Below are 15,538 nucleotides of genomic sequence, written 5' to 3'. Positions count from 1 at the left end.
TTTAATAATAATTACCCATTAAAAATTCCATTAAAAATTCAGTTTTTTTTTGTTTTTATCCCAAATTCCCGATTTTTTTTCCCGGATTTTTTTCCCAGTGGATGGTGAAGTCGAAGGTGATCAGCGAGCTGCAGGAGGCGTGCTGGGAGATGATGTCATTTATCATTAATATCTAATGTCTAATATTAATCACCGTAATTATTCATTAAAAATTCCTTTTTTTTTTGTTTTAAATCCCAAATTCCCGATTTTTTTCCATGGAATTCCCAGTGGATGGTGAAGTCGAAGGTGATCAGCGAGCTGCAGGAGGCGTGCTGGGAGATGATGTCATTTATCATTAATATCTAATATTTCATATTAATCACCGTAATTACCCATTAAAAATCCCATTAAAAATCCCATTAAAAATTCCGTTTTTTTTTCGTTTCAATCCCAAATTTTGGGATTTTTTTCCCAGTGGATGGTGAAGTCGAAGGTGATCAGCGAGCTGCAGGAGGCGTGCTGGGAGATGATGTCATTTATCATTAATATCTAATATCTAATATTAATCACCGTAATTATTCATTAAAAATTCCTTTTTTTTTTGTTTTAAATCCCAAATTCCCGATTTTTTTCCATGGAATTCCCAGTGGATGGTGAAGTCGAAGGTGATCAGCGAGCTGCAGGAGGCGTGCTGGGAGATGATGTCATTTATCATTAATATCTAATATTTCATATTAATCACCCTAATTACCCATTAAAAATCCCATTAAAAAATTCCGTTTTTTTTTTTTTTCGTTTCAATCCCAAATTCCGGGATTTTTTTTCCCAGTGGATGGTGAAGTCGAAGGTGATCAGCAGGCTGCAGGAGGCGTGCTGGGAGATGATGTCATTTACCATTAATATCTAATATCTAATATTAATCCCCGTAATTACCCATTAAAAATCCCATTAAAAATCCCATTAAAAAATTCCGTTTTTTTTTTTTGTTTTTATCCCAAATTTTGGGATTTTTTTTCCCAGTGGATGGTGAAGTCGAAGGTGATCAGCGAGCTGCAGGAGGGCGTGCTGGGAGATGATGTCATTTATCATTAATATCTAATATTTCATATTAATCACCCTAATTATTCATTAAAAATTCTGTTTTTTTTTTGTTTTTATCCCAAATTCCGGGATTTTTTTCCCAGTGGATGGTGAAGTCGAAGGTGATCAGCGAGCTGCAGGAGGCGTGCTGGGAGATGATGTCATTTATCATTAACATTTAATATTTAATAATAATTACCCATTAAAAATCCCATTAAAAATTCCGGTTTTTTTTTGTTTTTATCCCAAATTCCGGGATTTTTTTCCCAGTGGATGGTGAAGTCGAAGGTGATCAGCGAGCTGCAGGAGGCGTGCTGGGAGATGATGTCATTTATCATTAATATCTAATATTTCATATTAATCACCCTAATTACCCATTAAAAATCCCATTAAAAATTCCGTTTTTTTTTGTTTTTATCCCAAATTCCTGGATTTTTTTCCCAGTGGATGGTGAAGTCGAAGGTGATCAGCGAGCTGCAGGAGGCGTGCTGGGAGATGATGTCATTTATCATTAACATTTAATATTTAATAATAATTACCCATTAAAAATCCCATTAAAAATTCAATTTTTTTTTGTTTTTATCCCAAATTTTGGGATTTTTTTCCCAGTGGATGGTGAAGTCGAAGGTGATCAGCGAGCTGCAGGAGGCGTGCTGGGAGATGATGTCATTTATCATTAACATTTAATATTTAATAATAATTACCCATTAAAAATTCCATTAAAAATTCAATTTTTTTTTGTTTTTATCCCAAATTCCCGATTTTTTTTCCCGGGTTTTTTTCCCAGTGGATGGTGAAGTCGAAGGTGATCAGCGAGCTGCAGGAGGCGTGCTGGGAGACGATGTCATTTATCATTAATATCGAATATCTAATATTAATCACCCTAATTACCCATTAAAAATCCCATTAAAAATTCCGGTTTTTTTTTCGTTTCAATCCCAAATTTTGGGATTTTTTTCCCAGTGGATGGTGAAGTCGAAGGTGATCAGCGAGCTGCAGGAGGCGTGCTGGGAGATGATGTCATTTATCATTAATATCTAATATCTAATATTAATCACCGTAATTATTCATTAAAAATTCCTTTTTTTTTTGTTTTAAATCCCAAATTCCCGATTTTTTTCCATGGAATTCCCAGTGGATGGTGAAGTCGAAGGTGATCAGCGAGCTGCAGGAGGCGTGCTGGGAGATGATGTCATTTATCATTAATATCTAATATCTAATATTAATCACCGTAATTACCCATTAAAAATCCCATTAAAAATTCCGTTTTTTTTTCGTTTCAATCCCAAATTCCGGGATTTTTTTCCCAGTGGATGGTGAAGTCGAAGGTGATCAGCGAGCTGCAGGAGGCGTGCTGGGAGATGATGTCATTTATCATTAATATCTAATATCTCATATTAATCACCGTAATTACCCATTAAAAATCCCATTAAAAATCCCATTAAAAATTCCGGTTTTTTTTGTTTTTATCCCAAATTCCGGGATTTTTTTCCCAGTGGATGGTGAAGTCGAAGGTGATCAGCGAGCTGCAGGAGGCGTGCTGGGAGATGATGTCATTTATCATTAATATCTAATATTTCATATTAATCACCCTAATTATTCATTAAAAATTCTGTTTTTTTTTTGTTTTTATCCCAAATTCCGGGATTTTTTTCCCAGTGGATGGTGAAGTCGAAGGTGATCAGCGAGCTGCAGGAGGCGTGCTGGGAGATGATGTCATTTATCATTAACATTTAATATTTAATAATAATTACCCATTAAAAATCCCATTAAAAATTCCGGTTTTTTTTTGTTTTTATCCCAAATTCCGGGATTTTTTTCCCAGTGGATGGTGAAGTCGAAGGTGATCAGCGAGCTGCAGGAGGCGTGCTGGGAGATGATGTCATTTATCATTAATATCGAATATCTAATATTAATCACCCTAATTACCCATTAAAAATTCCATTAAAAATTCCGTTTTTTTTTGTTTTTATCCCAAATTCCTGGATTTTTTTCCCAGTGGATGGTGAAGTCGAAGGTGATCAGCGAGCTGCAGGAGGCGTGCTGGGAGATGATGTCATTTATCATTAACATTTAATATTTAATAATAATTACCCATTAAAAATCCCATTAAAAATTCAATTTTTTTTTGTTTTTATCCCAAATTTTGGGATTTTTTTCCCAGTGGATGGTGAAGTCGAAGGTGATCAGCGAGCTGCAGGAGGCGTGCTGGGAGATGATGTCATTTATCATTAACATTTAATATTTAATAATAATTACCCATTAAAAATCCCATTAAAAATTCAATTTTTTTTTGTTTTTATCCCAAATTCCCGATTTTTTTTCCCGGATTTTTTTCCCAGTGGATGGTGAAGTCGAAGGTGATCAGCGAGCTGCAGGAGGCGTGCTGGGAGATGATGTCATTTATCGTTAATATCGAATATCTAATATTAATCACCCTAATTACCCATTAAAAATCCCATTAAAAATTCCGGTTTTTTTTTCGTTTCAATCCCAAATTTTGGGATTTTTTTCCCAGTGGATGGTGAAGTCGAAGGTGATCAGCGAGCTGCAGGAGGCGTGCTGGGAGATGATGTCATTTATCATTAATATCTAATATCTAATATTAATCACCGTAATTATTCATTAAAAATTCCTTTTTTTTTTGTTTTAAATCCCAAATTCCCGATTTTTTTCCATGGAATTCCCAGTGGATGGTGAAGTCGAAGGTGATCAGCGAGCTGCAGGAGGCGTGCTGGGAGATGATGTCATTTATCATTAATATCTAATATTTCATATTAATCACCCTAATTACCCATTAAAAATCCCATTAAAAATTCCGTTTTTTTTTTCGTTTCAATCCCAAATTCCGGGATTTTTTTCCCAGTGGATGGTGAAGTCGAAGGTGATCAGCGAGCTGCAGGAGGCGTGCTGGGAGATGATGTCATTTATCATTAATATCTAATATCTAATATTAATCACCGTAATTACCCATTAAAAATCCCATTAAAAATCCCATTAAAAATTCCGTTTTTTTTTTGTTTTTATCCCAAATTTTGGGATTTTTTTCCCAGTGGATGGTGAAGTCGAAGGTGATCAGCGAGCTGCAGGAGGCGTGCTGGGAGATGATGTCATTTATCATTAATATCTAATATTTCATATTAATCACCCTAATTATTCATTAAAAATTCTGTTTTTTTTTTGTTTTTATCCCAAATTCCGGGATTTTTTTCCCAGTGGATGGTGAAGTCGAAGGTGATCAGCGAGCTGCAGGAGGCGTGCTGGGAGATGATGTCATTTATCATTAACATTTAATATTTAATAATAATTACCCATTAAAAATCCCATTAAAAATTCCGGTTTTTTTTTGTTTTTATCCCAAATTCCGGGATTTTTTTCCCAGTGGATGGTGAAGTCGAAGGTGATCAGCGAGCTGCAGGAGGCGTGCTGGGAGATGATGTCCTCCATGGCCAGCGACATCATCCTGCTGCTGGACTCGGACAACGACGGCGTGCGCACCCACGCCATCAAGTTCGTGGAGGGGCTGATCGTGACGCTGTCCCCGCGCAGCGGCGACTCCGACGTCCCCAAACGCAGCGAGAACGACGTCAGCCTGGAGAGGATCCCCCGGGATCACCCCGTCATCAAGTACAGTGAGTGATCGGGATCGGGAATGGGATTGGGATCGGGAATGGGATTGGGAATGTGGGAATGGGATTGGGATCACCCCGTCGTCAAGTACAGTGAGTGATCGGGATCGGGAATGGGATTGGGAATGTGGGAATGGGATTGGGATTGGGATTGGGATTGGGATCACCCCGTCATCAAGTACAGTGAGTGATCGGGATCGGGAATGGGATTGGGAATGTGGGAATGGGATTGGGAATGGGAATGGGAATGTGGGAATGGGATTGGGAATGGGAATGGGAATGTGGGAATGGGATTGGGATCACCCCGTCATCAAGTACAGTGAGTGATCGGGATCGGGAATGGGATTGGGATCGGGAATGGGATTGGGAATGGGAATGGGATTGGGAATGGGATTGGGAATGGGGTTTAATGGGAATGGGATCACCCCGTCATCAAGTACAGTGAGTGATCGGGATTGGGAATGGGATTGGGATTGGGATTGGGAATGGGATTGGGAATGTGGGACTGGGATTGGGAATGGGATTGGGATTGGGAATGTGGGAATGGGATTGGGAATGGGAATGGGAATGGGATCACCCCGTCATCAAGTACAGTGAGTGATCGGGATCGGGAATGGGATTGGGAATGGGAACGGGAATGGGATTGGGAATGGGATTGGGAATGGGGTTTAATGGGATTGGGATCACCCCGTCATCAAGTACAGTGAGTGATCGGGATCGGGATTGGGAATGTCGGAATGTGGGAATGGGATTGGGAATGGGAATGGGATTGGGAATGGGAATGTGGGATTGGAATTGGGATTGGGATCACCCCGTCATCAAGTACAGTGAGTCTGGGATTGTGGGAATGGGATTGGGAATGGGAATGGGATCAGGAATGGGATTGGGAATGGGATTGGGAATGGGAATAAGGATTGGGAAATGGGATCCGGATCACCCCGTCATCAAGTACAGTGAGTTTGGGATCGGGATCGGGATTGGGATCGGGAATGGGAACGGGAATGGGATTGGGAATGGGATTGGGATTGGATGGGATTGGGATCACCCCGTCATCAAGTACAGTGAGTGATCGGGATCGGGAATGGGATTGGGAATGGGAACGGGAATGGGATTGGGAATGGGATTGGGATTGGATGGGATTGGGATCACCCCGTCATCAAGTACAGTGAGTGATCGGGATCGGGAATGGGATTGGGATTGGGAATGGGAACGGGAATGGGATTGGGAATGTGGGAATGGGATTGGGGTTTAATGGGATTGGGATTGGGATCACCCCGTCATCAAGTACAGTGAGTCTGGGATTGTGGGAATGGGATTGGGAATGGGAATGGGATCAGGAATGGGATTGGGAATGGGATTGGGAATGGGAATAGGGATTGGGAAATGGGATCAGGATCACCCCGTCATCAAGTACAGTGAGTTTGGGATCGGGATCGGGATTGGGATCGGGAATGGGATCGGGATCACCCCGTCATCAAGTACAGTGAGTCTGGGATCGGGAATGGGATTGGGATCGGGATTGGGATTGGATGGGATTGGGATCACCCCGTCATCAAGTACAGTGAGTCTGAGGGGATTTGGGGTGAGGTGACCCCACCGACCCCTTGAGTTGGGACCCCACTGACCTCTTGAGGTGGGATCCTGGTGACCTGATCCCTACAGCAGTTTTGGGGTCTCCAAGTCGGTTTTGGTGTCTCCAAGGCAATTTCGGGGTCTCCAAGGTGTTTTTGGGTTCTCCAAGGTGTTTTTGGGTTCTCCAAGGCAGTTTTGGGTTCTCCAAGGTGTTTTTGGGTTCTCCAAGGCAGTTTTGGGTTCTCCAAGGTGTTTTTGGGTTCTCCAAGGCAGTTTTGGGTTCTCCAAGGTGTTTTTGGGTTCTCCAAGGCAGTTTTGGGTTCTCCAAGGCAGTTTTGGGTTCTCCAAGGTGTTTTTGGGTTCTCCAAGGCAGTTTTGGGTTCTCCAAGGCAGTTTTGGGTTCTCCAAGTTGGTTTTGGGTGACCCCCTGACCTCCCCACGGTTCGGTGACCCCGCTGACCCCCCATTTGTGACCCCGGTGACCTCCCCGTGGTTCGGTGACCCCGCTGACCCCCCAATTGTGACCCCGCCGTCCCCAGACGTGCTGTGGGAGGAGGGCAAGGCGGCGCTGGAGCAGCTGCTCAAGTTCATGGTGCACCCGGCCATCTCCAGCATCAACCTGACGGCCGCGCTCGGCTCGCTGGCCACCATCGCCCGCCAGCGGCCCATGTTCATGGCCGAGGTCATCCAGGCCTACGAGACCCTCCATGGTAACGTCCCCCAGGGCTTTGGGGTCTCCTGGTGTCCCCAAGTGTCCCCAAGTGTCCCCTTGGTGTCCCCATGTTCATGGCCGAGGTCATCCAGGCCTACGAGACCCTCCATGGTAATGTCCCCCAGGGCTTTGGGGTCTCCTGGTGTCCCCTTGGTGTCCCCTGGTGTCCCCTGGATGTCTCCAGGTGCCCTTTGGTGTCCTCTGATGTCCCCAGATGTCCCTTGGTGTCCCTTGGTGTCCTTTGCTGTCCCCAGGTGTCCCCAGATGTCCCTTGGTGTCCCCTGGTGTCCTCAGATGTCCCCAGATGTCCTCAGATGTCCTCAGATGTCCTCAGATGTCCCCAGATGTCCCCAGCTGTCCCCAGCCGTCCCCTCACCTCCCCAACCCCTCCCCGTTGTCCCCGCAGCCAACCTCCCGCCCACCCTGGCCAAGTCCCAGGTGAGCAGCGTGCGGAAGAACCTGAAGCTTCACCTGCTGAGCGTCCTGCGCCACCCGTCCTCGGGGGACTTCCAGCCGCAGATCACCACGCTGCTGGTGGACCTGGGCACGCCGCAGGCCGAGATCGCCCGCAGCATGCCCAGCCCCCGCGACGCCCGCAAGCGGCCCCGCGACGAGCCCGACGCCGCCCTCAAGAAGATGAAGATCGGTGAGGAGCTCTGGTGGCGTCGGCGTCACCTTCTGTGTGGTGGTGCCACTGTCACCTTCCGTGTGGTGGCATCACCGTCAGCTTCTGTGCGGTGGTGTCATTGTCACCTTCTGTGCGGTGGTGTCACTGTCACCTTCCGTGTGGTGGCATCACCGTCAGCTTCTGTGCGGTGGTGTCACCGTCGTCTTCCGTTTGGTGGTGTCACTGTCACCTTCTGTGCGGTGGTGTCACCGTCATCTTCCATTTGGTGGTGTCACCGTCACCTTCTGTGTGGTGGTGTCACCGTCACCTGTGCGGTGGTGTCACCATCATCTTCCGTTTGGTGGTATCACCGTCACCTTCTGTGTGGTGGTATCACCGTCACCTTCTGTGTGGTGGTATCGTTGTCATGTTCCACGTGGTGGTATCACCGTCATCTTCCATTTGGTGCCATCACCGTCACCTTCTGTGTGGTGGTGTCGCCGTCACCTTCTGTGCGGTGGTGTCACCGTCATGTTCCACGTGGTGGTATCATTGTCACCTTCTGTGCGGTGGTGTCACCGTCACCTTCTGCGTGGTGGTGTCATTGTCACGTTCCATGTGGTGGTATCACCGTCATCTTCCATTTGGTGGTGTCACCGTCATCTTCTGTGTGGTGGTGTCACCGTCACCTTCCGTTTGGTGGTATCACCGTCACCTTCCATGTGGTGACATCATTGTCACCTCCCCTGTGGTGGCATCAGCATCACCTTCCCCACGGTGACATCATTGTCACCTTTCCCATGGTGGCATCACCGTCACCTCCCCTGTGGTGCTGGTGGCCATCGGGTGCTCCCGGTGTCCTCACGGCGACGCTGGTGACAGGCGCTGACGCTCAAACCCCTCCTGAGGTCACCTCAGTGTCCCCAACACCTGATGGTGGCCCTGGGGACACTCAGGGACCTTCCCCGTGTCCCCACAGAGCCACCCCTGGGCGAGGATGACGAGGACAAGGACCTGGAGGCGCCGGCGGTGGCCGTGGCCAAAGCGGCCGGAGCGGCCGCCGTCCCCTCGGACACCGACATCACGGCCGAGTTCCTGCAGCCGCTGCTGACCCCCGAGAACGTGGCCAACCTGGTCAGAGGAGGGGACATCGGCCTTGGGGACACTTCGGGGGGGCTTTAAGGGGGTGTTGGGGACATTCTGGGGGTCTCCAAGGTGGTTTTGGGTTCTTCAAGGCCATTTTGGGTTCTCCAAGGTGTTTTTGGGTTCTCCAAGGTGGTTTTTGGTGTCTCCAAGGTGGTTTTGGGTTCTCCAAGGCAGTTTTGGGTTCTCTAAGGCAGTTTTGGGTTCTCCAAGGCATTTTTGGGTTCCTTAAGGCATTTTTGGGTTCCTTAAGGCAGTTTTGGGTTCTCCAAGGTGTTTTTGGGTTCTCCAAGTCGGTTTTGGTGTCTCCAAGGCAATTTTGGGTTCTCCAAGGTTTTTTTGGGGTTCTCCAAAGTATTTTTGGGTTCTCCAAGTCAGTTTTGGTGTCCCTAAGGCGTTTTTGGGGCCGCATCTCCCCGCAGGTGCTGATCAGCATGGTGTACCTGCCCGAGGCCATGCCCGCCTCCTTCCAGGCCACCTACACGCCCGTGGAGTCGGCCGGCACCGAGGCGCAGATCAAGCACCTGGCCCGACTCATGGCCACCCAGATGACCGCGGCCGGGCTGGGGCCAGGTCAGGAGACACCTCTGGGCCACCGGGAGCCCGCCCCCATCCCGGGGAAGGGCGGGAATTGGGGCAGATTCCGGAGAAATTGGGATTCGGGTGGGAATTTTGGGCCGGGGTCGGTCGGGTTTTGGGGTTCACCGGGGTTTTGGCAGCGGAGAGGGGCAGGAGTTGGGGTGGGATGAGGATTTGGGAGTCCACCAAGGGTGGACAAAGCTCCTTGGATTTCACCTGCCCCTCGTGAGGTCGTTGGTGGCCAAACCGTTGTCCTGGTGGCCCCCCCACAATCCCTGGACCCTCATTCCGCCATCCCCACCCTGTTCCCACCCCATTGCTGTCCCATTCCCACTCCATCCCCACCATCCCCACCCTCTCCACCATCCCCACCATCCCCACCCCATTCCCACCATTCCCACTGTTCCTGTCCCACTCCCACCATCTCCACCTCCACCATCCCCACCATCCCCACCCCATTCCCACCATCCCAACCATCCCCACCATTCCCACTGTTCCTGTCCCATCCCCACCATTCCCATCCCCACCCCATCTCCACCATCCCCACCACCTCCACCATCTCCACCATCCCCACCCCATTCCCACCATCTCCACCACCTCCACCACCTCCACCATCTCCACCATCTCCACCATTCCCACCATCTTCACCATCCCCACCATTCCCACCATCTCCACCATCTTCACTGTTCCCACTGCTCCTGTCCCATCCCCACCATTCCCATCCCCACCATTCCCATCTCCACCCCATCTCCACCATCCCCACCACCTCCACCATCCCCACCACCTCCACCATCTCCACCACCTCCACCATCTCCACCATCTCCACCATCCCCACCATCTTCACCATCTCCACCATCTCCACCATCCCCACCATCTTCACCATCTCCACCATCTTCACCATCCCCACCATCTCCACTGTTCCCACTGTTCCTGTCCCATTCCCACCATTCCCATCCCCACCCCATCTCCACCATCTCCACCCCATTCCCACCATCTCCACCACCTCCACCATCTCCACCATCTCCACCATTCCCACCATCCCCACCATCCCCACCATCTCCACCATCTTCACCATTCCCACCATCTCCACCATCTCCACCATCTTCACTGTTCCCACTGCTCCTGTCCCATCCCCACCATTCCCATCTCCACCCCATCTCCCCACCATCTCCACCCCATCTCCACCATCCCCACCACCTCCACCATCCCCACCACCTCCACCATCTCCACCATCCCCACCACCTCCACCATCTCCACCATCCCCACCATCTCCACCACCTCCACCATCCCCACCATCCCCACCATCTCCACCACCTCCACCATCCCCACCATCTCCACCATCTCCACCACCTCCACCATCCCCACCATCTCCACCATCCCCACCACCTCCACCATCTCCACCATCCCCACCCCATTTCCACCATCTCCACCATCCCCACCACCTCCACCATCTCCTCCCCAGGCGTGGAGCAGACCAAGCTGCTGCGTGAGGAGCCCAAGGAGGAGAAGGTGGCCAAGCCGGACGCGGTGCTGATCAAGCGGCGCCTGTCGGCGCTGGGCCAGGGCCAGGCCATCGCCGTGCTGGGCGCGCACGGCTCGGCCACCGCGCTGCTGGACGAGACCCCCCAGGCCAAGCGCCGGCCCGAGCCCATCCTGCCGGCCACGCAGGCACGGTCAGTGCTCCTGCTGGGGTCTCCATGGGGTTTGAGGTGGTCCTGCTGGGGTCTCCATGGGGTTTGAGGTGGTCCTGGTGGGGTTTGAGGTGGTCCTGGTGGGGTCTCCATGGGGTTTGAGGTGGTCCTGGTGGGGTCTCCATGGGGTTTGAGGTGGTCCTGGTGGGGTTTGAGATGGTCCTGGTGGGGTTTGAGGTGGTCCTGGTGGGGTTTGAGGTGGTCCTGGTGGGGTTTGAGGTGGGATCAATGCTGCCCAATCCCATTCCCGGTGTTCCCAATCCCATTGATCCCATTGATCCCATTCCTGTTGATCCCACTGCCAATCCCACTGATCCTGCTGCTGATCCCGTTGATCCCATTGATTCCGATGTTGATCCCATTGATCCCGCTCGTCCCATTGATCCCATTGATCCCGTTGATCCCAATCCCAATCCCATTGATCCCAATCCCATTGATCCCGTTGATCCTGATCCCATTGATCCCGCTGATCCCATTGATCCTGCTGATCCGGTTGATCCAATTGATCCCATTGATCCCAATCCCATTGATCCCGTTGATCCCGATCCCATTGATCCCGCTGATCCCGATCCCATTGATCCGGTTGATCCCGATCCCATTGATCCGGTTGATCCCGATCCCACCGATCCCATTGATCCTGATCCCACCTATCCCGTTGATCCCGATCCCACCGATCCCGTTGATCCTGATCCCACCGATCCCGTTGATGCCGATCCCATTGATCCCGTTGATCCCGATCCCATTGATCCGGTTGATCCCGATCCCACCGATCCCGTTGATCCCGATCCCATTGATCCCGCTGATCCGGTTGATCCCGATCCCATTGATCCCGTTGATCCCGATCCCATTGATCCGGTTGATCCCGATCCCATCGATCCTGCTGATCCCGATCCCATTGATCCCGCTGATCCGGTTGATCCCATTGATCCTGTTGATCCCGATCCCATTGATCCGGTTGATCCCGATCCCATTGATCCCGTTGATCCCAATCCCATTGATCCGGTTGATCCCGATCCCACCGATCCCGTTGATCCCGATCCCACCGATCCCGTTGATCCCGATCCCATTGATCCGGTTGATCCCGATCCCACCGATCCCGTTGATCCCGATCCCACCGATCCCGTTGATCCCGATCCCACCGATCCCGTTGATCCCGATCCCACCGATCCCGTTGATCCCGATCCCATTGATCCCGTTGATCCCGATCCCGTTGATCCCGCTGATCCGGTTGATCCCACCGATCCCGTTGATCCCGATCCCATTGATCCCGTTGATCCCGATCCCATTGATCCGGTTGATCCCGATCCCACCGATCCCGTTGATCCCGATCCCATTGATCCCGTTGATCCCGATCCCATTGATCCGGTTGATCCCGATCCCATTGATCCCGTTGATCCCGATCCCATTGATCCGGTTGATCCCGATCCCACCGATCCCGTTGATCCCGATCCCACCGATCCCGTTGATGCCGATCCCATTGATCCCGTTGATCCCGATCCCATTGATCCGGTTGATCCCGATCCCACCGATCCCGTTGATCCCGATCCCACCGATCCCGTTGATGCCGATCCCATTGATCCGGTTGATCCCGATCCCACCGATCCCGTTGATCCCAATCCCATTGATCCGGTTGATCCCGATCCCATCGATCCCGCTGATCCGGTTGATCCCATTGATCCCGTTGATCCCGATCCCATTGATCCGGTTGATCCCGATCCCATCGATCCTGCTGATCCGGTTGATCCCATTGATCCTGTTGATCCCGATCCCATTGATCCAGTTGATCCTGATCCCACCTATCCCGCTGATCCCGATCCCATTGATCTGGTTGATGCCGATCCCATTGATCCCGTTGATCCCGATCCCATTGATCCCGTTGATCCCGATCCCATTGATCCGGTTGATCCCGATCCCACCGATCCGGTTGATGCCGATCCCGCTGCTGACCCCGCGGCAGGCTGGCGGGCGCGGGCGGCCGGAAGAAGGTTTTCCGGCTGAGCGATGTCCTGAAGCCGCTGAGCGAGGTGCAGGTGGAGAAGCTGAAGCTCGGAGCCGTCCGGCGCATCCTGCGCTCCGAGAGAGCCGTGGCCGCCAGCGGGGCCGCACAGGTACGCGGGACACACCTGGACGCAGCTGGGGCACACCTGGGATACACCTGGGTACACCTGGGAACACCTGGGTACACCTGGGTACACCTGGACACAGCTGGGATACAGCTGGACACAGCTGGGATAGACCTGGACACAGCTGGGGCACACCTGGGATACACCTGGGTACACCTGGGTACACCTGGATACACCTAGGAACACCTGGGTACACCTGGGTACACCTGGACACAGCTGGGATACAGCTGGACACAGCTGGGAATACCTGGATACACCTGGGTACACCTGGGATACACCTGGACACAGCTGGGATAGACCTGGACACAGCTGGGGCACACCTGGGATACACCTGGGTACACCTGGATACACCTGGGAACACCTGGATACACCTGGGAACACCTGGATACACCTGGGCATAGCTGGGATACACCTGGACACAGCTGGGAACACCTGGGATACACCTGGGCATAGCTGGGTACACCTGGGTGCACCTGGACACAGCTGGGGCACACCTGGGGACACCTGGATACACCTGGGTACACCTGGACACACCTGGGGACACCTGGATACACCTGGGGACACACCTGGGGCACACCCGGATACACCTGGGTACACCTGGGTACCCCCAGAATCCCTCTCGAAATACCCCCAGGGAATCCTTGAGTGACCATTGAGTGACCATTGAGTAATGCTTGAGTGACCACTCAATGACCACTCAATGACCCCTGAGTGACCCCTGAGTGACCTGAGTGACCACTCAATGACCCCTGAGTGACCCCTGAGTGACCTGAGTGACCACTCAATGACCCCTGAGTGACCCCTGAGTGTCCCCCAGGCCCGTGTGAAGATCCTGGCCGCTCTGGTGACACAGTTCCAGCAAACCCTTGAGTGACCACTCAATGACCCCTGAGTGACCACTCAATGACCCCTGAGTGACCCCTGAGTGACCCCTCAATGCCCCCCAGGCCCGTGTGAAGATCCTGGCTGCTCTGGTGACACAGTTCCAGCAAACCCTTGAGTGACCACTCAATGACCACTCAATGACCCCTGAGTGACCCGAGTGACCCCTGAGTGACCCCTGAGTGACCCCCACGTGTCCCCCAGGCCCGTGTGAAGATCCTGGCCGCTCTGGTGACACAGTTCCAGTAAACCCCTGAGTGACCTGAGTGACCACTCAATGACCCCTGAGTGACCTGAGTGACCACTCAATGACCCCTGAGTGACCTGAGTGACCACTCAATGACCCCTGAGTGACCCCCATGTGTCCCCCAGGCCCGTGTGAAGATCCTGGCCGCTCTGGTGGCACAGTTCCAGTAAACCCTTGAGTGACCACTCAATGACCCCTGAGTGACCACTCAATGACCCCTGAGTGACCCCTCAATGCCCCCCAGGCCCGTGTGAAGATCCTGGCCACTCTGGTGACACAGTTCCAGTAAACCCTTGAGTGACCACTCAATGACCCCTGAGTGACCTGAGTGACCACTCAATGACCCCTGAGTGACCACTCAATGACCCCTGAGTGACCCCTGAGTGACCCCCACGTGTCCCCCAGGCCCGTGTGAAGATCCTGGCCGCTCTGGTGGCACAGTTCCAGTAAACCCTTGAGTGACCTGAGTGACCACTCAATGACCCCTGAGTGACCTGAGTGACCACTCAATGACCCCTGAGTGACCTGAGTGACCACTCAATGACCCCTGAGTGACCACTCAATGACCCCTGAGTGACCTGAGTGACCACTCAATGACCCCTGAGTGACCTGAGTGACCACTCAATGGCCCCTGAGTGACCCCCACGTGTCCCCAGGCCCGTGTGAAGATCCTGGCCGCTCTGGTGACGCAGCTGGAGGTGCCCCTCAAGGGCGAGGTGCTGTCCTTCATCCTGGACGACGTCCGTGGCCGGCTGGACCTGGCCTTCGCGTGGCTCTTCCAGGAGTACAACGCCCACCTGGCCCGCGGCGGTGGCCTGGAGCGCTACGACGAGTGCCTGATCGGGCTGCTGGCCGGCCTGCAGGAGAAACCCGACCAGAAGGACGGGTACGGGACACCGGGGACACCGGGGGGACATCAAGGGGACATCGGGGTGGGGTGGGATGGGTTGGGGACATCAGGGGTGGGTTGGGGACATCAGGGATGGGATGGGGACATCAGGGATGGGTTGGGGACACCACCATGGTTGGGATGGGGACATCAGGGGTGGGTTGGGGACATCAGGGATGGGTTGGGGACATCAGGGATGGGTTGGGGACATCAGGGATGGGATGGGGACATCAGGGATGGGATGGGGACATCACGGATGGGTTGGTGACATCAGGGGTGGGTTGGGGACATCAGGGATGGGTTGGGGACATCAGGGATGGGATGGGGACATCAGGGATGGGATGGGGACATCAGGGATGGGTTGGGGACATCAGGGATGGAATGGGGACATCAGGGATGGGA

The 15,538-nt window shown here is 52.0% G+C and overlaps 1 protein-coding gene across 1 annotated transcript in view; it reads left to right on the top strand.

The window, feature by feature from the left end:
* Positions 1–15,538, top strand: part of SYMPK (symplekin scaffold protein) — a 25,437-nt gene that overhangs the window by 6,443 nt on the left and 3,456 nt on the right. Inside the window, exons 2-9 of the mRNA XM_088064255.1 lie at positions 4,445–4,694; positions 6,803–6,973; positions 7,382–7,621; positions 8,562–8,716; positions 9,148–9,298; positions 10,767–10,977; positions 12,953–13,103; positions 14,904–15,133. Of these exons, the coding sequence (XP_087920381.1) occupies positions 4,445–4,694; positions 6,803–6,973; positions 7,382–7,621; positions 8,562–8,716; positions 9,148–9,298; positions 10,767–10,977; positions 12,953–13,103; positions 14,904–15,133 (1,559 nt within the window). The remainder of the gene's footprint in view (positions 1–4,444; positions 4,695–6,802; positions 6,974–7,381; positions 7,622–8,561; positions 8,717–9,147; positions 9,299–10,766; positions 10,978–12,952; positions 13,104–14,903; positions 15,134–15,538) is intronic.

This window comes from Pseudopodoces humilis, chromosome 18, assembly GCF_049639895.1.
Source record: "Pseudopodoces humilis isolate 2021_Gansu_Grassland_sample_001 chromosome 18, ASM4963989v1, whole genome shotgun sequence".
Lineage (NCBI taxonomy): Eukaryota > Metazoa > Chordata > Aves > Passeriformes > Paridae > Pseudopodoces > Pseudopodoces humilis.
This window is presented reverse-complemented; position numbering and strand designations above follow the sequence as displayed.